This window comes from Stegostoma tigrinum, chromosome 40 (genome assembly GCF_030684315.1).
Source record: "Stegostoma tigrinum isolate sSteTig4 chromosome 40, sSteTig4.hap1, whole genome shotgun sequence".
NCBI lineage: Eukaryota > Metazoa > Chordata > Chondrichthyes > Orectolobiformes > Stegostomatidae > Stegostoma > Stegostoma tigrinum.
Window position 1 is genome coordinate 6,307,367 of NC_081393.1, and position 27,719 is coordinate 6,335,085.

General features: G+C 43.8%; 1 protein-coding gene across 2 annotated transcripts in view; it reads right to left on the reverse strand.

The window, feature by feature from the left end:
• Positions 1 to 2,776: 2,776 nt before the first annotated feature.
• Positions 2,777 to 27,719, reverse strand: part of gfpt1 (glutamine--fructose-6-phosphate transaminase 1) — a 71,906-nt gene continuing 46,963 nt past the window's right edge. For both annotated transcript variants that reach the window (XM_048522953.2, XM_048522952.2), the window contains 6 exons: positions 26,555 to 26,712; positions 22,801 to 22,915; positions 20,036 to 20,163; positions 10,531 to 10,698; positions 6,902 to 7,063; positions 2,777 to 5,227 (listed from right to left, as the gene is read on the reverse strand). In XM_048522953.2, coding sequence (XP_048378910.1) covers positions 5,183 to 5,227; positions 6,902 to 7,063; positions 10,531 to 10,698; positions 20,036 to 20,163; positions 22,801 to 22,915; positions 26,555 to 26,712 — 776 coding nt within the window. In that variant the 3' untranslated portion in view covers positions 2,777 to 5,182. The remainder of the gene's footprint in view (positions 5,228 to 6,901; positions 7,064 to 10,530; positions 10,699 to 20,035; positions 20,164 to 22,800; positions 22,916 to 26,554; positions 26,713 to 27,719) is intronic.

Sequence of the window (27,719 nt, forward strand, 5' to 3'; positions counted from 1 at the left end):
AGCTGACAAAAGGCTTTTTGATGACCTCTTTTTTTGTGCAATGCACACGCATTGCAAATCTTCAGAGCTGTCGATTCATGAAGCTTAGTGAGTGTTTTTCTAAAGCAATGGATCACTCTGCCAATTGCGGTCAGAGTTTCATTGTCCTTTCATGCTTTCAGTTGTAATGCATTTTGCACTTCACCAACAGACATTGCAGGGTGGGGCTGGGGTTGAGGAGTGAGTGACTCAGATATCACTGTAGTGGCTGGTTCCACAAGCGGAAGGCACCATTAAAAGCAAGCCTGACTGTTTCAGATGGCCACAAGACCAGCCAGACAACTTTCTGACAGGGTGGCGCGAAGCTCTACCAACCTAGTACACAAAGCAGAATTGCTACAGCAGCTTAAATGGGCAGTGCTGCAACATATTGAGGATGGTGCTGTAGCCTGAAGATTGCTCGATTTCAGACTTTCTCAGGCCATGCCAGGTGGGAGTACAACTTCTTCCTAAGAGTACAAGCAGCCGTCTTCCCAGCAATGTAGGGAAATGAGCAATGATGTGAAACATTCAGTGTTAGGAGTTCAAAGCCCAGCCCAGGAAGCTTCAACACATTCACAAATGATTGCTGAAACGGCTACCCCCGTCCAAAAGTGCTTTTGGACACACATCACGCACAACACCAAATAATTGCACTCACTTCGTGCTTTTGCATCAAGTTACTCCATTGAGAGAAAAATATTTAAAACAACAACAGGAACAGAAATAAAATTTCATCCCTAAATAAACAGCTGGGCTGTTCAAGATAATCCTTATGTTTTCTGCAACATTTTGGCACATTGCTGTAACAGAAAGTTGCAGCCCACTCCACTCTTCCCTCAAGCCCAAATATCACATGATGCAATTCTCCATCATTCTGACAGTCATCAAACTGAAGACCAGTTTCCAGTGACATTGCACCTCACAGAAAACCTCAAAAATACACTTGGACTGGACACCACGGTGGTCTGACTCCACTACTGTACGACAGGAGGTAATCTGGGGATGAATGCAGCAATTCAAGAGTGAGGAATTGTAGCATTCAGTGTGATTCAGCAATTTGCTAACTCCCTGGAGCTGATGCGAAGGCCTTTACCATTAGGACAGTCATGCGGGTACTGGCCTGTCTCTAAAGGTCGCACCCACATTTTAACTTGAACATAGAAAGGCAATGTCCAAAATGCTTGTCTGACCCAAAGGGACCAAGTCATAGAAAGAGGAACACCAGAAACGGTACAGCTTGTGTTTTGTTCCAATTGGAGCAGAAGATGCTGGAAACGGTCAGCAGGTCTCACAGCCTTTAAAGTACTAAATGGCACTAGTGGTACAGGTTGATGACTTGTGATCAGAGAAGCTCAGTAATATTGAATATGTGAAATGTTTTCAGTCTTGTTCCCAGATTGCAACACACGTATTACTCTATTGATTTCATCTTTTTCAATCGAGAAAGTTCATGTCATTTATGAACAATCTTACAAAGGAACCGAGGGCATTTTGCTCAGTTTGCAGATGACACAGAGAGATGGAAGGTAGTGTTGAGGTGGCAGGAGGCTGCAAAAGGAATTCAGCAGGTTAGGAGAGTATGCAATTAAGTGGCAGATGGAAAACAACGTGGCAAAGTGTTACATTATGCACTTGGGTGGTAAGAATAGTGGCACAGGCTGTTTTCTAAACAGGGAAAAGCTTTGGAAATCTGAAGCAAAAAAGGACTTGGGAGTCCTATTTCAGAGTTCTCTTAAGGTTAATGTGCAGGTTTAGGTAGCGATTAGGAAGGCAAATCTAATGTTCCCATATGTTTTGACAGGGTTAGATATAAGGACAGGCTTTAACTGTTGAGGCTGTATAAGGCTCTGGTCATACCACATCTGGAATACAGTAAGCAGTTTTGGGCTGCATATCTAAGGATGTGCTGGCCTTTGAGTGTGGCCAGGGGAGATTTGTAAGAATGATCCCAGGGAAGAAGGGCTTGCCATGTGACAAGCAGTTGAGGTGTCTGGGTCAGCACTGCATTGAGAGTTTGGAAGGATGAGGGAGATCACACTCAAATTTATAGCATGCTGAGGGGCCTGGATTGGATGGACGTGGAAAAGATGTTTCCAGTAGTAGGAAAGACTCGGACCTGAGGGTACATCCTCAGAGTGAAGGAATGCCTCTTTAGAAGTGAGATGACGAGAAATATCTTCAGCCAGAGGGTGGTGAATCTGTGAAACTCAATGCCACAGAGGGCCATGGAGGTCAAGTCATTGAGTTTATTGAAGATAGAGATAGATAGATTCCTGATTGGTAAATGGATCAAGGGTTACAGGGAGATGGCAGGAGAAAGGGTTTGAGAATCATATCAGCCATGATCAAACACCACAGCAAACTCGATGGGTCAAATGGTGTCATTCTGCTCCTATATCGTATGCAAATTCCAATCATGCCCTTCAGTGACATTTCAAAAGGGAAGCCTATTGAACTTACCAGTGCCAGCTGATATTCACTGTCTTTAGCATTAGCTGGGGATAGCTTTGACAGGCACACAATGTCTTGCTGCTCCAAACGGTACTCATCTTGAACCTTTCTGTGAGACATTGTGGAGTTCTGCCCCTTGACTCGGCTGAATATGCTTACGTTATTCAGAAATGGAGTAGAAATTCACTGGGTTGCTCTTTGAGAGCTCTTGAAGGTGTGTCATTCCTCAGAGTGCTTCTAATTAGCTGCTGGAAAGCATTAAATATGGCGAGAGAGAAGCTGGCAAACTCAATTATGTGCACAGTTAGGTTTAACAGCAACACTCGACATTGGCGAGCTCAGCAAAATTTATTTCGTCTTTAAATAGTCCAGTTATCAAAATTCTCCAAGACTATACTTCCAGATACATTGCATTACAATGAGGCTGGAATCAAATTTCAATCTTAACACGAGATGAATAAAAACCTTGGCAGACAGCTACATCAAGGTACAGGGTGGAGGTGGGGAGGGGGGTGATAAGGCGTAGAGAAAAAACACTTGATACCTGACAATTTTGTTCAAATCTTCTGAACGCAGACAGGATAAAAACACACTGTGGTGTTCCAGACCACTTGCAGCACTCTGTTTAGATGTGCTGCATAGCTAGCAAAAGTAGGTCTTAAACTGAGTTACAATCCAGCAGTTGAAAGACCTTGTGTAGTGCGACTCAGTGCATCTAAATATTTGCAGAAAGGAACAGCCTTCAATACTGTATGCAAATTTTCCTTCAATTTGTCCACATTTGGAGTTTTACACTTGTGTGGAGTGACAGGATCCACGGGAAGGCAGGAGTGTTACTCTCCTGCAGACTGCAGCATGTCCAATTAATTTAAGCTGAGAAGGCTGAAATTCTACTTCTTCATGCACCACATGCACACTGCTTTGATACTGTTTGTGCCAGTGACATGCTTGCCCATGACTAATACCAACTCGCCATGTTCACATTCACCTGCTGCTTTCGTCAGGAGCTAAGGAGCAGTATCCTTGAATGAGCAAAGTCAACTTCTTCCATGAAATGATTTTCAAGGTTATTTTTCATTTAATTTCTTGTATTTTGATTTTGCTTTTTTGATTCACATTTCGAAAGGAAATCCATGGATATCCTTTTGTGCCACAACCTTCAACCTCATGCAAGGACCAAGGAAACTAAAAGTCACAGTATAAAGTATTAAGCCAACATAAATAACGAATCATACATACAGCAGGGTTTCAGCCCAAGTTCAAACTATCATTTGTCAGTTTTAAGAGGTTTCATGTTTCTTTCCCCATTTTGGAAGTGGAGATATTTTGGGGTGGAGTGGAGGAATGTGAAGATAAAGTGCAACTTAAGTGAGCTGCTTTTATTCTTCATCAGCTGCTAATGCCATTCCTACTGAAACAGATTTGGGTTAATTACAGAGATAATGGGAACTGCAGATGCTGGAGAATCCAAGATAATAAAGTGTGAAGCTGGATGAACACAGCAGGCCTCTGATGAAGGGTCTAGGCCCGAAACGTCAGCTTTTGTGCTCCTGAGATGCTGCTTGGCCTGCTGTGTTCATCCAGCTCCACACTTTATTATCTTGGGTTAATTATAGGCAACTCAGCAATCTCTGACTTGGAGATAGTAGGAACTGCAGATACTGGAGAATCTGAGATAACAAGGTGTAGAGTTGAATAAATACAGCAGGCAAAGCAGTAGCAGAGGAGAGGGAAGGCTGATGTTTCAGGCCTAGACCCTTCTTCAGAAATCTCTGACTTGCACTGTTTCAGCAGTCATTTTATATTCTCGTGAATTTGCTATTTACAATGTGAATTACTGAGTCAACTCCCAACAGCTGCTCACAATAAACCAATAACCGTGGACACATCACATGATCTGACCAGGCGAAAAAAGAAATTTGAAGCTTTAAACCTGAATTTTGTTTGTGAGAACATGTTAAATTGGAGCACAGATTGCAGGAGGACGGCATGCCTGACAGCAGGGGAGAGTGAAGCAAGTTAGAACTTTCAGATGTTTGGAAACAGAGTGTAGCAACATATCCGTGGGTGAAGTAACTGGCGTGCCTCCTCCAGCTCTTGCCCATGTGGTGTAACTTTCAACACAACAAATTGCAAAATCTCATTTCCGGCTCTCTTTCCGTGACATATTTCTGCTCAAGAACGGGCACAGGGTATAGTTTCTGTCATGCCAGCGGAACCCCTTTCACTCCACTCCAGATTAGTGTTCCCAAATCACAGACTTGATCAGTCATTTATTGGTCCAAAAAACAAGTGACTGATATTACTAACAGAGAGATCAGTGCACTGTGCTCACGAGCCTTTATTCCCTTTCTACACCAAAATTAACATGATTTGGAATGGAAATGGCGAGAAACAGCTGAAACCCTGCTTTGAAATTCAACCTATACAGAAGAAATACTGAACATAGACAAAACCAAAAATAAAAAAATTAAGCTAACAGCCCACTGCGGAGCGATCTTGCCTTCTATTTCCTCTTCGAATGACTCAGAACTGCACAGGCCTACATGTGTAGAACTGCCCCATATAAGTTGCACTATTCTAAAAAGTAAAATACAAAGACTATCCCAGTGGGTTTACAAACTTTCTAAAATATAAAAAACGTTAAGATTTTTCAGGTTAAAAAATAAACATTGGCCCTCTGTCTTTCCTGTGGATTCTGTACAGCGTGTCACTCCACGGTCACTGATTTAGCCAGGTTTCGGGGGCAGTCAACCTTCAGAACGAAATACAAGGTGATTAGTGATTGTTGTTTTGACTGTGATGCTTTGCTACGTTTCTGTTTCACTCCACCTCTCCTGCTCTCTGGCATGATAGTTCTGAACCACATACAATTCCACATGCAACCAGAACCTGTGCAACCTCACCCAGAGAGTTACTCTTCACTTGCAAGTCAATGTCTTGTGCACCAAAAGGATAAGGGATGTTTCAAGTGCCTGTGCTGCATGTTCACACCGATCTTTGTAAGCAGCTGGGGGACAATCTGCAGCAGGAATCCAACTAATTCTCTTCTCATCTAGTGCATGGGAATCTAGGCCAATTACACCTGAGCTACACTTTAGTGACGATGTAATTCTGCTCACTTAAAAGCAGCTCTTCATTTAGCATTTTTGCTGTATTCACAAACCTGTTGTCCAAGAACAGAGGGCTCTAAAATCAGCTGTTGATGTTATTATAAATTGATGAAACATCTCAGAGCACTTCACAAAATGACCAAGCAGAAGTGTACTGACTGATATTACTTCAGTCAACAGGGCAGCTTTTTTCTCCCCATCAGCTTCCTACTCACTGTGATGAGATCAAACACATCCTCTTCTGGTTACTTTGGGGATCGTGGTTGAGGGAGGACGAACAAACCTGTTTTTATGCAAGGGGACTAGGAATACTTTCTTTTGGCAGAAACTGAAAATTTTGGAATTACATATCATTTCACCAGTCTATGAATGTGAAGTTTGGCCATTGCTCTTGGTAGAACTCTCAGATCTCATGAAGGAGAATGGCTCTCTCTGAGGTGATCTCCTTCAAATGCTGAGTGTCTGACTGTACATTGAGAGTTTCCTATTTTCAGTTCACATATGCAATCTTCCTTTTCAATTCAAGACCACGTTGGTGAATCCAACACGCAAATTGGATAGAGGAATGAGGTGGATAAATCTTCGACATGCTTGCCATTCTCCTCACTGACATTTCATCAGGGATTAGCTGATTTGTAACAGCTAATTCAAAATATGTGTGTTAACACATAAAAGCATAAGAATTAGGAGCAGGAGTACGCCATCTGACCCACTGAGCAATTCATTGGCTGATCTTTTCATGGACTCAGCTCCATTTACCCACCTGCTCACTATAACCCTTAATCCTTCAAAGACCTTATCAATTGGAGGTTTATCAGAAATTCCTCTCGGCATTGATCCTTGCATATTGCATGCTGTTAATTTTTTGGTGCAATTTGTTCAAATTGTGTCTGAAAGGATCAAAATTGACCAGTCTCACAAGGGCCATGCACTATGATATCATTCAGACTCCTGGACCAAATATCTTCAATTCTAAAAGAAGTGAGACCTAATCACCTGAAAGACAGTATCATAGGGGCGATCATACCCTTGTAATAAACAACAAGCTGCTGACATGCCATAAATTAGATCTTTTTCATGAGAGGGGTCTCTGTTCTTGCTCCACCCCACTGGACCAAGCAGGCCCTCTTGTTTCCTGCATTTGAACAGGATGGTGGCAGCAACCTCCATCATGAGCAGCAGCTAAAACAGTGTAGTGCGTGGACACGGCCATACAACATAAGCCTGTGCACATGCCTTTTACTTCACATCTATGAGGAAGGAAGTGCGAGCTGCGAGAATAATTAACACTTCTTACGCCAGAAATATCTACTCACATCAAATCCCCGTAGAACAGCCAAGTGGAAGGAAAGAAGCTGGAGTGGGATGACACTGAGGATACCCTGCAGGCAGTCCACGCTGTGAGGCACTTTAATTACCCGGTTTACACTCTTGATAGTCTCGTAATCATCCCTGTCACAAATCACCACCGGACGGCCCTGAAAAAAGTGAAGGTTGAAGGTTAAGTCGCCACTGTTTTGCCAGACCGAACGGCTGCTCTCTTATTAGAGAGAGATAACTGATGATAGTTTAACCTGAGGGTCACTATGCTTCAGGTGAGGGGAGAGCTTAAGAGGGTGAGTCAAGGTCACCTTAGCTGCTGTGGAAATTGAACCTATGCTGATGACATGCTCTGCATCTCAAACTAGCCATCCAGCTAACTGAGCTAAACAGACCCCCCACAAGGTGAACAAACTGCAGATCAATATATTCTCACCTCCACTCTCCAACCAATGCTGCTTTTATTTTGTTGATTCTGCTCACACCAGTCTAGCCAACACTCCCAAGAACTTTCGTCTTTTGTTCCTTGCAGTATCACACATATTGTCCTACATGCTCTGTTGTATCTCCATACATCTTTGCTGTGTCTAAGACTCGTTGCTCTGTCTCGTACTGTTAATTCATTTTCTCTCAGGTTTCCATTTCGTGTGACTTGACACTGCCCTCAGTCTTAAGATTTTGTCTTTAGATTTTGGATTTTCAAAAGAAAACCACTTTAATTTACACAGAATTTATCTCTGAAATTACACAAAACAGCACTACAAGTGGAAGGAATGGCTTTGAAGTGTTGGCTAATGCATTTATTATTTCATTCAAAGTTAACCCACCTCACAATAAAACCAATTGAGATGAGTGGCCACTCTGTACTCTCTTTTCAGAGTTGCACTGGTTGAGGAAATAACGTTGCCAGTACACTGGGACTCCAAACAGCAGCCATCTGATCTCCTTCAAATGCAGGGGTTTACCATCAGGAAAATTTAGGCAGGCCGGAAATCTGGGAGGCTGAGGTGTGACTGGATAGAAGTCTTAAATGTGTTGAAAATGTTTAGCAGAGTAGGTGCAGAGAGAATGGCTTAGCCTTGAGTTATGCTGGCCCCCACAGGTTATCAATATCAGACTGCCACTGAGAAATCAAACAGGGCATACAGGACAAACTTGCTTTGGCTGGCAAAGGGTAAGAATGTGCAACTCAACACCACAAGGAGTGGTGAGAGTGAACTGTCTAGATCCAGTCAAGGGGACGCTCAGGACGAATAAAACACATTCGGGATTAAGTGGTTACAGCGGTCGATATGGACGAAACAAAAATGGGGTGGGAAAGGATTCAAATCTGGAATGGGTGGGTTGGGCAGAGTGGCCTGCTTTCATGCTGTAGATCCTATTTTAAAAGGCAACATCATGCCATTGGACCAATGACCTAACTATGTTTCATTGCCTGAACGTGAGTCCATCTCACAGCACCATGATCTCCCCAATGGGTAAGGCAAAGAGACAGTTCCCAAACACAGCCAGAATGCTCGCATGTAGACCGGGTGGTGAAGGAAGCATTTGTTATGCTTGCCTTTATTGGTTATTGAATATAGGAGTTGGGAGAACATGTTGCAGCTGTACAGGTCATTGGTTAGGTCACTTTTGGAATACTGCATTCAATTCTGATCTCCCTGGTATCGGCATCACTCTGATCCAGTGGCTGTTCAGCCAATCAGCATCTCCTCTGCCCTTCCACCCCAAGGAGTCTGAGTTGCTTTGAAACGAGCATTTTCACACAGATCCTGCAACCTGGGGCTGTAGATCGTGCTGGTAGGGGAGGATCACTCATAACCGGCTGAAACAGGCAGAGGGGGCGACCTACTCATATCTCCACGGCAAGATTAATATTGCCGAATCTCTTGCTCTGCTCTGCTCGTGTCTTACATTAGGTGTACTATGAGGCTAAAAGGCTCCGCAGGGTTTGAAGTAACTCCCCAGAGGCTGATATTCCATCTCAAGTCAGACTTTATTTACACATGAATAGTTTTCGGCTTTAGTACTGCCCCATTCAGAGTCAGATACCAGAGTGACAATATCTCTGACACTTAGCCTTTTTATCCGTCAGGAAACTGATTAGGGATATTCAACATGGCTTTGTGTGTGGAGAATCGTGTCTGACTAACTTGCTTGAATTTTTTGAAGTTACAAGGAAGACTGATGAAGATACAGCAGTGGACATGGTCTACATGGACTTCAGGAAGGCGTTCGACAAAGCTCCGCACGGTAGGCTGGTTAGCAAGCTCAGATCACATGGAAAGCTATCTGTTTGGATACAAAATTGGCTCAAAGAGACAGAGGGTGGTTGTAGAGGGTTACTTTTTGGACTGGAGCCTGTGACCAGTGGTTTGCCACAAGGATTGGTGCTGGGTCCATTGCTTTTTGTCATTTATATAAATGATTTGGATGTGAATTCAGGAGGATTGGTTGGTAAGTTTGCAAATGACACCAAAACAGGTGGTGCCATGGACAATGAAAATGATGATCTAAGAGTACAACAGGACCTTGATCAAATGGGCGGAGGAGTAGGAGATGAAGTTTAATTTAGATAAGTGTAGGAGCTGCACTTTGGAAAGGCAAATCAGGGCAGGACTTATAGACTTAATGGTAAGGTTCTGGGAAGTGTTGCTGAGCAAAGAGACCTTGGGGTGCAAGTTCATAGTTCCTTGAAAGTAACGTCGCATGTAGACCGGGTGGTGAAGAAAGCATTTGTTATGCTTGCCTTTATTGGTCATTGAATATAGGAGTTGGGAGATCATGTTGCAGCTGTACAGGGCATTGGTTAGGTCACTTTTGGAATACTGCATTCAATTCTGATCTCCCTGCTACAGGAAGGATGTTGTGAAACTTGAAAGGGTTTGGAAAAGATTTAGAAGGATGTTGCCAGGTTTGGACGGTTTGAGCTATAGTGAAAGGGTGAATAGGCTGGGGCTATTTTCCCTGGGCTGTCAGAGGCTGGGGGTGACTTATGGAACGTTTATAAAATCATGAGGGGCATGGGTAGAGTGAATAGCCAAGGTATTTTCCCCAGGGTAAGGAGTCCAAAGCTAGAAAGCATAGGTTTAAAGTGAGAGAGGAAAGATTTAAAAGGGACTTCAGGGGCAACTTTTTCACACAGAGGGTGGTGCGTGTGTGGAAGGAGCTGCCAGAGGAAGTGGTGAAGGCTGGTACAAATACAACATTTAAAAGGCATCTGGATGGGTACATAATAGGAAGGGTTTGGAGGGATATTGGCTGAATGCTGGCAAATGGTATGAGATTAATTTCGGATATCTGGTCAACACAGATGAGTTAGACTGAAGGGTCCGTTCCTGTGCTATACATCTCAATGATTCTAAAACTAGGTGGAAACAAAGTCCAGGTGGGCCCCATGTGGACCGCACAGTTTTTGCAGGCTGTTTTTGCAGTATGTCTGTTTTTCTTGTACTTTTCCACTTTAGTTGAACTGCTCACTGTCATGTCCAATCAACTCATAATGATTAACCCTAAGCTGTTTGTTTTTAAACCCAATTTTTGAGCCTGACACTTCACTGGGAAAATACCTCCTCCCGCTCTCACAAGAGACAAGTCAAAGTTTATGAAAATCTGACGTTTGTACCTGACGTGCGACCACTTGCTGTAGAGCATTTTGGCACTTGGTATATGTGTGGTCCCTCATGATCACCATGATAACTGGCATCAGCTTGTCAACCAGGGCCAGGGGACCATGTTTCAGCTCACCAGCCAGGATACCCTCAGAATGCATGTACGTGATCTCTTTGATTTTCTGTGAAAACAATTTAAGACATTAGTATGTGTCTCAAGAGGCTGTGGGCCAATGTGGTGGAACTCCACCAGACAATCACATCACAAAATCAACAGAAACTCTCTGTGAGCAGAATGCTGCAGGTGCTGGAAACTCTAAATAAAAAGAGAATTTGCTGGAAAGAAACGCGGAAGCATTATCGTAGCAAAAGAAAGAGTAATCAAAATGTGATCTGTAACATTTCACCAGAACCAGAACCCACTGAAGGGGTCACTTTGGGCAGCCCTGATTGAACAGAAAATAAAAACCGAAAGAAATACAGATGCTGTAAATCAAAAACTAAAACAGAAATTGCTGGCAAAGCTCAGCAGGTCTGGCAGGATCTGTGGAGAGAAATCAGAGTTAACATTTTGGGACAAGTGACCATTTCTTGAAACCTGATCTCGTAGAGCAAAGATGTGTGTGGGGCATGATTTGTGATAGGCTGGAAAGCATGAGAGATTGAATTACAGATAATTTAGCCCTCCACAGGCAATGGAAATGTACCAAGAGCAGGTGCACTGCTGGCTGAAAGATTAACAAAATATGATAAGAGAAGGAAACAAATCAGGGCACAGAATCTATGATGTGAAATTGCTGAATTCAACACAGAGTCCAGATGGCTGTAATGTGCCAAATGAAAGAGGATGTCATGTCTTTGAAGATGATATTGCTCCTCACTGGAGCAAGCATAGCAGGTTAAGGACAGAGATGTCAGTGTGAGAGCAAGGTGGAGAACTAAAATGACATAAGACCAGAAGGTCAAGGTCACGCTTGCGGGCTGAATGGATGTGATCACCCAATGGGCGTTTTGTCCCCCAAATGCAAAGTAGACCACATTGTAAACAGCGAGAACAACAGATTGAATTGAAAGTAGTGCTTGCAAGTTGCAGCTTAAGGGGATTCGGCTACCTCTATCAGGAATCATCACGTTTCCACGGACTACTCACAGCAATAAAACAGAGATGCAGTTAAAAGCAAATGGAGGGTGAGTAGTGTGCTATTTCAACTCCGAGCCTACTGTTCTACTTTGCTCAGCTCCTGCTCATTTTGGAAGTTTTGCAAGTTGAATTGTTGGCTGATTTTATACAAGACAATTGATGTGTTTTGAACAAACTATGAGAGGTTCAGATAATTCGCTTCCTCAGCACATGGCTCCAATTGATTTTCTCTGCAAGCACAGCCAGACTCCGTGACCTCTGGTGTCTTGATAAAAAGATTCCTTTCAGATGGTGCTTTAGTTAATTAAGGGCAAAGGACATTCAACTGCGCAATGTCTCAACAAGCAAAGAGGTTAATTGTCTGTCTATAAAGCTCACTCCGGAAATAACACTCGGCTTTCATTATGTCCAATTAATTTTCGAGGAATTGCCTATAAATCACAGATACTGCTTTGCAAATAGAACTATTCATCTCCCAAGAGAATAAAAATTAAATGCATTCAGCTGCCAGGGGTTAAGTAATTGAACAAATTGTCGCTGCCAACCCAACATGAGTATGTATTTGTCAGATTTCACATTTGTATGATTGTCCATTCAAACTAATGGTATTTGATGGAGTTGTTAAATGTGTTGTATGTTTCCATGACACAATTTTATTTTGATTCTAAACTTTCTCCCCTCCCTTGCTGAACATGGAAACATCTTTCAGTGCAGTTTTGACATCGTCCTCTATGACCCTATCTAAATAACCTGGGGCTTTACACAATCTTAGGAGGCTGCTCCATATTAAGGCCACAGCTCAGCTTTATTCTATGGTCAACCTTTCCAATGTGGAGCAGGGGTCTCTTGGCTCTAGTGTCTCTACCCCTCAACCAGAAGACTGGGCTCAAGTTTCATCCGTTCCAGACATGTGTCATAACATCTCTGAACAGAGCGATTCTAAAATACCTTCCAATAGAGAGAGAGCTCAAAAGCCTCGCAGGTTTCTCCCTTTTCCCCAGGCCAGGTTTACAAAAATGAGCTGAATTTACTTCACGGTGCATTCTGAAGAGCTAGAACCCATCCGATTAAACAACCAAAAGCCAAATGAGGGATTTGAAAGGGTACAAATTCTTCCATGGGATGAGAAGACTTCATCAACAGCAGGGAACTTAACTTGGAAGATACTGTAATTTCAGCTCACCCATGATAGATGGTCAACTTCACTGCAAAACAATAGTCTTTATGAAGGGGAAGAGTGAAAGAGTTTGAAGTTATTTGCTGTGTGCACAGATGACAGCATCTATGAACACATGCTTCAGTGCACTGAACTTTGTTTTAATTTACAAACCGGAGGTCCTGGAATATTTCAGGCTTCTCTTTTTCAGTGCAAACTCACTGACAGCATATTTGCTTTCATTCTGACACATGCCAGGATTTGTGCACAACTTAAAAACATTCTTTTTGATTTCTGTCAAACATCTGACACTCACTTTTGTACGGACAACCTACTCCACAGGATGGACGGTGTTGCATTTTGTAAAGGTAACGGAGGTCAGAACAACACACCAAGATAGCTGGAGGCTGCAAGATTACATTCGGACAATAAAGTCACTCTCATAGACATGCACAGGACAGAAGGGGCCTTTGGCCCATCAAGTCTGCTCTGATTAAACTGCTCTAAAGTGGCACTAGTTTCACTTTCTAGCACCTGGCCTTGAATGTTCTGACATTTCAATGGCTCACCCAAGTACTTTTAAATGGTGGTCAGGTTTCCAGCCTCAACTACTCTCAAACATAATGCACTGCAGTTCCCACCACCTTTTGCATGAAACATCATTTCTTCAAGTCCCCTCTAAACCTGCTGCCTTTCATCTTAAGAGTATAGTCCTCATTGTTGACCTTTACCAAAGCAAAACAGTTGTCTCCTGGTTAGCAACTGCTTGAATGGAACTGCAAACTTCACAAAGAGCTTCACACTCTGCCTCATTCCCCTCCAGTTTGCACAAAGCACTGCAAGTTTTCCCTTTTCCACCACAGAGGCTGTTTCATAGCTCAACAAAGCAAGTTAGTCACCACTACAGGACTAACGTAGTAGATCAAATTACCTTGCTGGTTTTTAAAACTGAAAGGGCTGACAACTGAATGTGTACCTTCCATTGAGATATTCCCCACACAACAACCAAGAGAATATCTGTCACAGATATTTCTTATGGAGCCATTTCAGGGAAGACTTGCTTTCAACAACTCTCTGCATAGTCAATGCAGTCTTGGAAACCCATTGCTTCCCCTCTCTTTACAGCTCCTTGCACCAGCAAGCTTAATATTGCCTTCCCTGACTTGACAATAACTGTGGTTTGATGTGAATCTCGACAGCATGTTTAACTATGTTGAATGTTCTCCATTAATACAAATTGTTGTTGTAATGTGGTCATGCCAGCATTAGGAAACTGACCCGAAAGTGAACAGCAGATTTTCGATGGGGCCTCCCAGACCAAACTGGCACAAACAAGACAGGATGCTTTAAAAAAAAGGACAGGAATCTGGGCTTTTAGGTCGGGTTAGCTTTTCCAAACAAGTGGTGAGATTTGTGGTTGATGCTGAGGACCAACTTTCCACCCTTGATGACTTGTGATTAATTAAAAATTCCTGGAGTGCAATGGAACTTTCCAATGCAACATGTTTGATGAAGCTTTTTCCTGTTTTCAGATTATTCTCAATTGGCCTTTGTTCCAACTGAGTGTAGCAAGCAACATTAAGATGACTTTATGGCTCAAATTACTCATCTACGTTTTCAAACACACGTCTCAGTAAAATTTATGACACGGCCTGTGAAGACCTCACAGCAGTGGTGGCGTTCTTTGGTTGCTGCTGCTTTAGTGTGGGCCTGCAAATTCACCAGGATATGCATGCATGGTCTTATGGAACTTCATTGCCAACAGGGCTCAAATTGAACTCCTCCCAGCCCCACTACACGAGCTGCCTGCTCTAAACCATTGCCCCCTGCGCCCCCCCCCCCCCCCACACACACACACACACACACCACAATCATACAGCTCAGGCGACCACCATGCAGCCCATCCTGGCTCCACGGGCTTAGTAGGTGGTGTTCAATTAACTTCTCCTCCCTTGCTGTTTGACATGGCCCTGTACCTCTTTCCCTTTTCGTTATTTAGGCAATTCTCTTTGTCCTTGAATTTTCTTTCACAAATCTATTTGGGCAATCCATTCCAGATCATAAAACGCCTGTGTGAAAACAAATTTCTCTTGATCTCATTTGACACTTCTGCTAAATATTACCCTGGCAATGGAAACAATTTCTCCCCAGTTACACTGTCAAACACTTGATCATTAGTAAATGCCCCACTGAATCACCCTTAACTCTTGCTGCTCCAAACAGAACTATTGGTGTCTCTCCAGCTGAGTGAGATATCTTAACTCTGGTACCATGAGACCAAGTCACCTCTCAATAGGCCCTGCCCTCTTCCCACGCAACAAATTGGACATCTTAATCCAGCCTGGGCCTAACAAGCAACTCACAGAGGTTTACCATAATGCCCTTGGCTTGGGATCATATGCCTCTAACTCCAGAGGGACTGAACCTCCTGGTTTCAACAGCTTTCTCAACCAGTCTGTCACGTTCCAACACCAGTATTCTCTGTTGCTAAATTACCTTTCTTTTTAAAAAATTACTCATTTGAGAGATGTTGGCATCGCTGGCCAACCAGCATTTATTGCTCGTCCCTGGTTGTCCTTGAGAAGGTGGCGGTGAGCTGCCTTCTTGAACCACTGCAGTCCACCTGCTGTGGGTTGACCCACAATGCCCTTAAGGGAGCAAATTCCAGGATACACGACCAGCGACAGTGAGGGAATAGTGATATATTTCCAAGATAGGATGGTGAGTGGCTCAGAGGGGAATTTGAAAGTGGTGGTGTTCCCAACCAACTGCTGCCCCTGTCCTTCTGGATGGAAGTGGTCTTGGGTTTGGAAGGTACTAACTGAGGATGTTTGGCATATTTCTGCAGGGCATATTGTAGATAGTACACATTGCAGCTACTGAGAGTCAGCGGCAGAGGGAGTCGATGCTTAGGGATATGGTGCCAATTGGGCTGCTTTTGTCCTTGGTGGTTTTGAGCTTCTTGAGCATTGTTGGAGCTGCCCCCATCCAGGCAAGTGAGGAGTATTCCACCACACTCCCAACTAGTGCCTGGTGCGTAGGCTTTGGAGAATTAGGAGGTGAGTTACAGACCCCAGTTTTCCTAGCCTCTGACCTGCTCTTGTAGCCATTGCGTTGATGTGGCAAGTCCAGTTGAGTTTCTGGTCATATTCTGATGTAATGTCAGAATAGCCACGTAAAACAATTAAGTCTTTAAAACGAAGCCTGCTGGGAAAAATGAAATCAAGCTCAGATCGTCAGCAACAAACCAACAGCAAATTCAGAAGAAACACCTTCACTAAAGGGTGTGAGAAGGTGAACCTTGCTGCCACTGGGAGTGGTCACTGAATGGCACTGCTGCACTTCAGAAGTGGTTTGATAAGTGGATGAGGGAAAAGGGCTATGCTGATTGGGTTAGATGTGGAAGAATGTATGCAATAACCACCATGGATTGGTTGGGCCGAATGGTCCATTTCAATGTTGTATATCTGATGTAGCACTCCACAGAATGGTGGGAGAACAGCAAAGCCTGCAAAATGCATGACCTCATCAAGGGATATTACAAAGCTGATCCTTCTATTAAAGTGGAATTTCAACAGTGTGTCATGTGGCAGGTTTTTGATTTACAAGGGGAGTCCAAGATTTGTAGTGGGGAATAGGCAGGCAAGTGGAGTGATATCCACAGTCAGAACAGTCAATATCTTGTTCAATAGTGAGGCATGCTTGTGGGGCCAAACTGCCATTTCCGACTCTGTTTCTTTCGTTTTTACGTTTGTGGTATTTGGACTTTGAGCTGAAATGTCGTTGAAATAAAGCAGCAAGGTGAGGCAAAGAAGAGGATGAACCATAGCAGTAGCTCAGGCAATGTCTGTGGAGAGAGAAACAGAGTGAATGTTTCGAGTCCAGAATCAAGTCCAGTGTTACTGAAGAACATAGACATAGAACATAGAACATAGAACAGTACAGCACAGAACAGGCCCTTCAGCCCACAATGTTGTGCCGACCATTGATCCTCATGGATGCACCCTCAAATTTCTGTGACCATATGCATGTCCAGCAGTCTCTTAAATGACCCCAATGACCTTGCTTCCACAACTGCTGCTGGCAACGCATTCCATGCTCTCACAACTCTCTGCGTAAAGAACCTGCCTCTGACATCCCCTCTATACTTTCCACCAACCAGCTTAAAACTATGACCCCTCGTGCTAGCCATTTCTGCCCTGGGAAATAGTCTCTGGCTATCGACTCTATCTATGCCTCTCATTATCTTGTATACCTCAATTAGGTCCCCTCTCCTCCTCCTTTTCTCCAATGAAAAGAGACCGAGCTCAGTCAACCTCTCTTCATAAGATAAGCCCTCCAGTCCAGGCAGCATCCTGGTAAACCTCCTCTGAACCCTCTCCAAAGCATCCACATCTTTCCTATAATAGGGCGCCCAGAACTGGACGCAGTATTCCAAGTGCGGTCTAACCAAAGTTTTATAGAGCTGCAACAAGATCTCACGACTCTTAAACTCAATCCCCCTGTTAATGAAAGCCAAAATACCATATGCTTTCTTAACAACCCTGTCCACTTGGGTGGCCATTTTAAGGGATCTATGTATCTGCACACCAAGATCCCTCTGTTCCTCCACGCTGCCAAGAATCCTATCCTTAATCCTGTACTCAGCTTTCAAATTCGACCTTCCAAAATGCATCACCTCGCATTTATCCAGGTTGAACTCCATCTGCCACCTCTCAGCCCATCTCTGCATCCTGTCAATGTCCCGCTGCAGCCTACAACAGCCCTCTACACTGTCAACGACACCTCCGACCTTTGTGTCGTCTGCAAACTTGCTGACCCATCCTTCAATTCCCTCGTCCAAGTCATTAATAAAAATTACAAACAGTAGAGGCCCAAGGACAGAGCCCTGTGGAACTCCACTCACCACTGACTTCCAGGCAGAATATTTTCCTTCTACTACCACACGCTGTCTTCTGTTGGCCAGCCAATTCTGTATCCAAGCAGCTAAGTTCCCCTGTATCCCATTCCTCCTGACCTTACTGAAGACTTACTGAATTTCCCCAGCACTTTCTGCTTTAATTTGCAATTTCCAGCAACTGCAGTATTTGGCTTCTATTTGGATGAACCACTCCACCCTTCTATGCAGCCCCATTTGCGACTTCTTTTTCCATTCATTAATGGGATGAGGGCATCATCGGCTTGGCAGCATTTATTGCCCATTGCTAATTGCCCAAAGGGCAGTTCAGAGTCAACTACATTGCTGGGTCTGGAGTCACGTGTAGGAGACCAGGTAAGGACAGCAGTTCCCTTCCCTAAAGAGCATTAGTGAACCAAATGGGTTTTTCCAACAATCGACAATGGGTTCGAGGTCATCATCAGATTCTTAATTCCAGATATTTTAGTGAATTCAAATTCTACCATCTGCTGGGGTGGGATTGGAACCGGGTCTCAAGAATGTTACCTGGATCTCTGGATTAACAGTCCAGCAATAACACCACTAAGCCATTGTCTCCCCTTAATTGGTTATTGAGCAGCAAAGAGCAAATGGTTGAATGGGGTTTTTGCGTGCAAGTTCAAGGGAAGGATTTGTCATACCCGCACAAGATACAGAATACAGTAGACTAGGCCACAGTTGCCTTCGTGCTCTGTACAGGACAGGACACCCACAGCAATGAAGGCCTGGGCATTATCTGTTCCCAGCTCTGACCTTCCCTCCCCAAAACCACAATCTAGTCAACTGCAAGCCAAGTTTGCTGGAATTGTAACCACTATTTCCTGAGTTAAAACCTCTTCTGTTCTTTTCGAGCTTTGTGACTGTAGAGAGGATCAGAGCACAGAGTAGACCAAAAAAAACTGACAGTCTGCTCAAGACGTGGAGCTTCCAGCAAGTGTCCACCGGGTCATGCTCCACATGTCACCAGCCCATGCAACATCCATCACCACACTGTTCGCTCAATGACAATGGCTGTGCAATTAACACCTTGTATATTCCAAATGACATTTCCACCATTATCATGAGATCCACTCCTCCCGACATCCAAAGGCAAATTTCAAACAATACGCTCTTCCACTTCATTATAGCAGGCACTCTGTCAAAGCTCTGTCCCTCTTCCTCAAACCAAGCAATGAACAGCCACAAAAGTATATTTAACTTGCCCCCCAAGACACATGGAATCAAAGCAACTATCTTTTTGATTCCCAAAAGAGAACACTTTTTTTTCCTCTGCTGTTGACTTCTCGAATTAAACCACAAGCCTTACTGGAGCGAGAACAGCTTTCAATGTGTCTGAGAATATACTGTGTGTTGCCCAACTCTTACCGCAAATGAACCATGGCTTACAGCATTCAAATAATTCCAAGGCATGGTATTAGACACATAAGCCTGAACAAATGACAACAAAGCCTGCCTTCTTTGGAATAAAAAGCACTTCTCTGGCTCAGTCACTGAATGTACTTCATCCTGAAATGACATCAGCTGAAAGGGGAACTGGATAAATCACTAAAAGGGAAGCATATGAAACGGAGACAGGAAAAGGGCAGGCAAAATAGGATCAGAATTGATAATCCCAGTTCAAAAACTAGCACTGACACCACTGAATGGGTTTACGTCCTGCCTGTGCAATCGTTTCTTTCATGCTGTCCAAGTGATGGCTCATGTCTTTGCCCTGCCTCCTCCAACATTTGTTGTTACAGCGCTGTGCTGGGCAACGACAGGGCTAATGGTTCTCACCACAAATTGCAGCCAAAGAGGACGAGGCTTCCTTCATGTTTCCCTGCCCTTTGAATTAAATAACAGCTTACAGTGGCAGAAGCAACATCTGGAATGCCCTGTCAGCTGCACAAAACATAACAGGCGAAAGTTCAATTTGTTTGAAAGGAACAGGGTGTTGTATTCAAAAGGCGATTTTTCAGACATGAGTGCGTTGGGAGGGGTGGAACCTTACTCGATTCTCTCTGGAGTGGCCCAAGTATCCAGCTGCAGATGGGGCTGATTAAGGATACAGGAGTTATTATCCAGCTGTGTTGTCTGGCCTCCGTTTACTGTCATCCACCTTGGAAACTTGTTCATGACAGCAGTGTCAAACTCCAGTATTTGTCAAACACCACTGCACAATTGCAAAGCAACAACATTAAGGGGTACTGCAGTGACAGAACTGCTCTGTGCAAAGCTCATACTCTGACATTCAACCTGACTAGCAGATTCTCCCATAGCCATTCAGGATAAGCACATGCAACTCACCAGCGCCCCCTCCAGGCAAGTGGCATAGTGATAACCACGGCCCATGATAAGAACTGATTTCTGTTGGTACAGTTCTCTGGCCAAATTCTGTATCTCTTCATCCAGAGTTAAGATTTCTTTAATGAGGTCTGACAGAGAGAAAGAGAGATGAAAATCATGGATTAAATCTAGTGACGACTTCTCCCGTCCATTTCCAGCGCCACCTCAGAGTAAGAATAATTCCTTCCTGGAAATATAAAACAAATTGAATTTTCATTCCTTTGAAAATTAGGAGAGAGGGGAAAACATGTGTCTGGCTGAAGCATGCAGTAAATTTAGAGAACTATTCAGCAAAATATTTCCTCAGATCATTGAGACAAGACTTCACAGCCACAATGTTCCTTTACAGAGCGATAGACTGACTGAAGGCAGGCAACCTTAACCGGGGTTGGAGTCCAGAAAGTTGGGGAGGCACATGGGCAGTAGCCACATACATGCACTTATCCGCAGTGCCATTGTATGGGCAGCAGGCTTCAGCCAAGGGCATAATTTCATGGTAAAAACGGAGTGCTCGCAATCTGCAATGAAACTGCCAACATTCTGCAGGCCAGGAAATTTGAAGTTCAGGATAAGGACAAACCTGGCCTTCCAGGCCCATTTAGTCAGATCATTACAGGGTCTCTTGTCTCACACTGACCAGTTCATGTGGAGCACTTCCAACTGAAACGCAAACATATATTTGCTGTTCATAGTCTTACAGTACATTTCAAGCATTTGCTGATTCTGTCTGGGATTTTCCAACTGCTGTTTCTGCATATCTCTCCAAGATCAACATAATGTTTTTCTGACTGCCAGATCTTCTCTTGATGCCTTACCTGGGTCCTGTTGTTCACACAAGACACCGTATAGTAAACAGAATCAAGGATGTAGCAACTAAGCTGGATCCTAGAAATCAGATGTCTATCCAGTCTTCCCTTCATTAAGTCTTCCACAGCTGACTTAACTGATCACAGAAACAACCCTTTATTAATGGTTTTATATTGAGCCACAGAGAAACACATCTCCAGGATGAGGGGGCTGCCTTGTGAAGAGAGACTGAGCAGAATGTCCTGGCATTTCCTGGAGTTGCAAGAATGAGACATGATCTCATTGAAATGTGTGAAATGTTCAAAGGGCTTGACAAGCCAAAAAGCTTATTAACCTGGCTGGAGAGTGTTAAATCTAAATCTGCAGTCTCAGAATAAGGGAGTGGCCAATTCAGGCATAATGAGAACTGAGATGAAGAGAAATTTATTCTGTCCAAAGGTTCAGAACCTTTGCAATTCCTTAACTTGTCTATATTCAGCGTATTGAACACACTGAAGACTTTGCTTCATTCATTCAGCTGGCTTGGGTGCCACTGGCTCGGCCAAGATTTACTGCCCATTCAACATAACTGCTCTGGTGAGCTGCCTTCTCCAATCACTGCTGGCAACCAAGTGCAATGCTCCGCCATTTGGGGGAGCAGCTCAGAATCAACCACATTACTGTGGCAGTGCAATCACTTGTAGGGCTGGCTGTGTTCGGAAGGCAGAAGGGAATCACTGAAACTGAGGGGTTTTGATGACAATTGACAATGATTGCACACTCATTATGATGCTAGTTTTTAATTCCAGACATTTTATTGAATGCACACTTTACTATTTACTGTGGTAGGATTCAAACCTAGTACCCCAGGACATCAGCCTCAGGTTCTATATTCCTCAATCAGTGACGTTGGAGAACACTTTTGGCCACTGAATGAATCAAGGAATACAAAGATGAGCCTGTTATAGAAGTTTAGGCATCATGTTGGAATATGGTCATTACACTGCATAGCTTTTTATTCTTTTTGTTATGCTCACAGGGATCATTTTTCACTGCAGTTGATGTACTTCTCTGATAGAGCACAGGCAGCATGGGTAATTGTAACTCCTGTGTGCATGCAGTTCGGGTGATAGAATGTTGTCTTACTTCAGACACTGTCTTCTTGGATGAAGGGAGCTATTGATCCCTGCTTCTGTGTCAAAGCTTGAAAAGGATACACTTGATTTTGACATGAAAACAAAACATAAACGCACACTGGAAATGACTGACCAGATGGAAAGTTTGCTGATTCAATCAGGTAAAGCAAAACAGGATCTGCAAATTTACATTATTTGTGCCAGCCATGGCTCAGTTGGAAGCACCCTTGCCTTTGTTTCAAAGGCTGTGCCATCCACACACAAATCCACTGAGGTCTCAGGTGAGGAGCAAGAGTTTTCTTGAACTCCATGTATTACAAACACTTGGAATTCCCTAGCTCAAAGGACTGAGGAAGCTTAGTCTTTGAGTATATTTAAGGCAGAGGCTGATCACTTCTGATTACCTGTAGTGTACAGGGTTATGGGATAGGGTGGAAAAGGAAGAGTCTTGAATTGTTCGATCAGCCATGATCACATTGAGTGGCGGGACAGAATCAAAAAACTCAATGGGTTACTCCTGTTTGTAAATCTGGGCAATGCATGATGAAGAAAGGAAAAATGCAAGGCCTCATCTGCGTGCCTGGGTGGACACAAAATGTTTCGTAAAGAGAGAAGGGGAGTCATAGCTTCACTGACTGCAAAACACAAAGGGGTTGTCAAAGGTGCTTTATAAATGCAGATTATTTTCCTTTCTGGTTTTTAAAGATTATTATCCTGTAGTTTGATTTTAGGGTCTGGCAGGAGTAATTTTGGACAAGATTATATCTTAGTTCATTTCGCATGAAAAATGGTGCCAATACTGACCTGGCAATGCCTTCAAACCTCGTATTATTTCCTTTCGCCTCTCCTGCATGGAAATTCTATCTTCACACATCAGGAGTGCAAACATCACGAGAGAAACAAACTGGCTGGTGTATGCCTGGGCGAAAACAAAACAGAGTCAATTACTGGCTAATTTCAGTCAATACCATGGGGTTTAAGAGTGCACATAACATAGCAATTCCACCTTGAGGGTTCTGGAAAATTACAAGACAATTGATAGCAGTCAGGTCACTTCAGTAAGTCGATCATGTTCTAACAGGATTGACGCCCTCAGCAGAAAGCTTTTGACAGCATAGAGGACGCAAACTCTGGGACCACTTGAATTAAAACAAAACACAGCAGGTGCAGCAGAGCTGCAATGGAAACAGAAATTGCCGGAGAAACTCAGCAGGTGTGGCAGCACCTCTGGAGAGAGGAAGAGGGTTCTTGTTTTGAGTCTGGTTATAGTGCAGTGGAAATGCCAGCTCTTGTCCTCTCCCCTTGGATGCTGCTAGACCGACTGAGCCTCTCCAGCACTTGCTGGTTTTATTTCTGGAACTACACACCGGGGGCTTGCCACTGAAGAGAAGCAGAGTGTAGAAATTTGTCAGAATGTGTCGTTCACAGCAGCAGCTCACTGACGAAGCATATCATGTGACCCTCCAGGCTTGGCCCCCTTTCTCAGTAGCGCAGGTTCAGAAGGGAAAATGAGTCACAATAATTTCTGATCGATAGAAAGTCAGGGACCCAAAACATCACTGGTCGGGCAACTTCTAGAAACAATTATTCACTGCTTGGAAAAATGTGGATTGATTCAGAAGAGTCGACATGGAACAGTTAATGGTGAATTGTGCCCTTGCTGGAGTTTCTCAAGAGGTAGCGGAGAGGGTTGCCGAGTGTAATGCTATTTGTGGTGTAGTATTCTTCCAGAAGGTGTCTGATACATTGCCACACAACAGTTGTTAGGAGAAAATTGTGTCCTGGAATACAAGGGACAGCAGCAACATGGATACAAAACAGGCTGAGGGTTAGCAAACACTCCGTTATGGTTAATGACCACTTTTGAGATTGCATGAAAGCTTGTGATGGAGTTCCCCAGGAGTCAAGATTGGGACTCTTGCTTTTCCTGATACAGATATACATATAAGTAAATCATCTTAACCTTGATGTGCACAGCACAATTTCAAACCAACTGAAAACTTGGCTGAACTGTGAGGAGGGCAGGTCAGAGTTTAAAAAATACACTGACAGGTTGGTGGAATGGGCAATTAGGTGGCAGATGAAGTTCAATGCAGCAAAAGTAAGGTGTTGCACCTTGCTGCACAGAACTTGGACAGGCAGTAACAATGACACAAGTCTATATGATGTGTGCGAGCACACAGACATGGGTGGATATGTAAGTCAGTGATGAAAGATGGCAGGGCAGATAGGGACCAGACAGTCAAGCACACCGTATTTTAGGTTTCATAAACAGAAGCACAGATTACAAGAGTAGAGAGGCTGTGGTGAATGTACAAGACACTAGTTAGACATCAGCTTAAATATTATATACAGTTCTGGGTGCTACACTGTACGAAGAATGTAATTGCACTGGAGAGAGTGTAGAAGAGGTTTACCAGGATAGTTCCTGGGATAACATACTTCATGTGCTTCGGAAACATGACAGAAGTGGGGTCATGATGGTCCGGGCCAAGTGCATAGGGAGAAACTGTTCCCTGCTCATGAAAGGATTGAGAGCAGTTTTAATGCGTTTTGCAAAAGAAGGATATATGAGGTGGAACAAAAAACATTTTCATTCAGTGAGTGGTTCAGGTATGGAAAGGACTGCTTGGAGGTATAGTGGAGGCAGGTTCCAATGTGATATTCAAGATAGCATTGGATGCTTATTTGAAAAGAAACAACCAGAAAAATGCAGGAGAGTGGACGTAAGGTAAAATGCTGAGAGCGCAAGTGCAGTCACAATCTGCCAAAAGGACTCCTTCTGCACTGCAAAAATTCAGTGAATCGCTTTTGCTCTGAACAGGCTGCCTGATCTGCTCAGTATCTTCAGCATCTCTTGTTTGAATCACAAAGCACACAAAGTAAACCCTAAAAAAGACAGCCACGTCAGCAGAATGCACGCTAGCCAAGAGGAATCAACAACTGAAGCACAGCGTGTAGGGGAGCTTCAATGAAATCACTGACCACAGTGGAACGGTAATGTCCCAGATGTAGTGGGTTATGGTTGTGATATCAAGTACATCAGCAAATAAGACTCGGACAGGGGGCACGGGCTGTGGATGCTATAAAACCATGTTTACAGACAAGGCTAAGATTGCAGGCTACACGACAGGACTTCATTGCCTTACCCTTGGGATGTAGCTAGCAGCCTCAGAAATTACAGCAATGACAAGTCATTGAATTACAAACCAGTGAACATAATTAACTAAAGAATAAAAGAAAACATGAGTCCTTAAAGTAACACACATCACAGCAGCCAGAGCAGTGCCTCAACCAGAGCTCAAGAATAAATTCAGCCATGGGCCATAAGGGGGCAATAAGGGAACTGCCCAACTTCCCTTATGCACATCTCTAATTGCAGCTACCACAAGGTAGAAGTGATGTGTACCATGTTTATAATAGTGCACAAAAGTGATCAGGCTGCTGTGAACAGAAATGCAGCAAGCAAGCCCCAAATCAACGCTCACTGACATATCCAGCCCCCCTCCCTGTACCGCTAGACCTTGACAGAATCCAGTTGCTTTCCACCATCAATGACTCAGGGGAACAGTCAAGACCTGGAGAGGATTGAGCTAACTAACAAAAGTGTGGCTTGCTGATAACATTGTTCATCATCTGAGCTAAACAGATGCAGATCTCCAGCACAAACAAATGCTCTGTCAGCTCTGAGAGGCAAGAAAATGCCATCTTCTATGACTCACTTGGGGCAACTGTGTGAACATCTGGTGGGGTGGGGGGGGGGGGGGGGGGGGTAGTGCCTGTTAATGGGAAGCAGGGAACCAAGCTGGAACCTTGCTCTCATTCTCATTTGTATTATGTTTAACCAGTTGCTGTCTCTCCAAGACTGGGGCCGCTTAAAATCTGCACATTTAAGCACTGTTTATGGACAAAGTAAATACTTAGAAAGGACAAAGACATGTGGTACGTCAACAAAAACTGAGACTGTGCTTGTACCACAGCTCACCTTGTTGCACAAAAAGAGTGAGTAGTGAAAAGCTCTTGGACTCTCAGAAAGCAGAGAAGACAAACCGAAAATTAGCAGCTAAGCTGCGAGCAGAAAGGTTGGGCAAACCATGATTCAACTTTCCAGAGTCAGACAGTCAAGGTGGATATGACTGCAGAGTTGGCTGAGGAAAGAACCAGGCTCAGCTGGGATGGGCTACACAGACAGATATCATGCCTTGTTGTCAAGTACTGTCTCACTTCATGACTGAAGAATGTTTCTTGGGACAGAGGCACAGAGGGCCCCGACAGAAAGCGGCGGCTTTCACAGAGGGGAAAGAGGAGAAAATCACACAGGGTGGCTCAAAGTGTTTGCGTGTAGACTTCCTGTTGATGATTTCCAGATTTGGGGTGACAAGTCAGAGATGGTGCTGCCTTCCCCGAGGGTAAAAACTCTGATCCAAGAGGCATACCGTGTAACTGGACAAACCAATTTCCCAGTTCAAGGAAAATCAAGAAGCACAGAGAAATCGCAGTTAAAAATCCCAGCCACGGGAATGATGAGAAATGGAGTGTTACGATGGTAACGACTTACCTTTGTGCTGGCAACTCCAATTTCTGGTCCTGCGTTGATGTGGACACCGCAGTCTGTTTCACGAGAGATGGAACTACCAACTGTGTTTGTAATGCCCACAGTCAGGGCCCCCCGCTCCTTGCAGTACCTCAGAGCCATCAGAGTGTCAGCTGTTTCCCCTGGAAATGAACGAAGAAATGAGGTGAGGCTGTCAAAAAACAAGTCACAATGAAACACCATCCATTTTTCACAGAGTGCTTGCAACTATGTGTCATGGCCAAGGCTCATGACCAAGTGACCCAGCAAGTCAAATTCTGATTTAATTACCATACTGGGGCTTGGCAGCAATTCTATCCCCCTTTCCATCTGGAGTGTTATGCTCAGCTTCAAGCGGCAATCTCAGACAAGACAAACTGGCCTCAAAAGGGGTGAATTTATTATAATGATGCCAGGATTCAAGACCAAACTTCAAATATGAGGACAGGTTGCAAATGTTTGGCTTGTGTTGCATTGACTTATGGAAATTGAGGGGCAATTTAAGCTAATGTAAAAGATTTAAGCATCAACATGCAAAGAAATTAATTCCTCTTTCAAGACAACCCAGAGCACTTCGATCCAGCCCATTACATGGGATTAATGGAAGGACTGCTCAATAAAAAGGGTGTGGAAATCTCAAACAGCCTGCCTCCAAAAAACTGGCCGGCTGAGGTTGGAATTGAAAATTTCAAACGTGAGTTTGTGAGAATTTTGTTCAAAGCGTTATGTACAAAGGCAGGTAAATGGAGTCAAAATGCAGATCAGGCACAGGCCAGAATACACAAGAGTAGCTGAATGGCCTATTCAGAGATTGTCAGCTGAGCAACATTTAATGCAATTGATTTTCAACTTGCTCAGTGTGATTAGAACAGAGACATTAGCACATTATTCCACACGGGATGATGCCCAAATTGAGATTCAGCAACAGGGGAATTTTGTAGGAATATGTGAGGCTGTATGCTACGTTTCACACAGTAGAATCCCAAAGCACCACTTCTCACAATGGTACTCTGCCAAGTAAAACAGCAAACCATGCAAGTTATATTTCAAGGGCAGGAACTGTCAGTGCTTTGCAAATTTCAGCCTGCGATCTTTGCCAATAAGATTTACATCACATGCTGCCATCTCTGCTAGCCGCTCTAACAGGTTC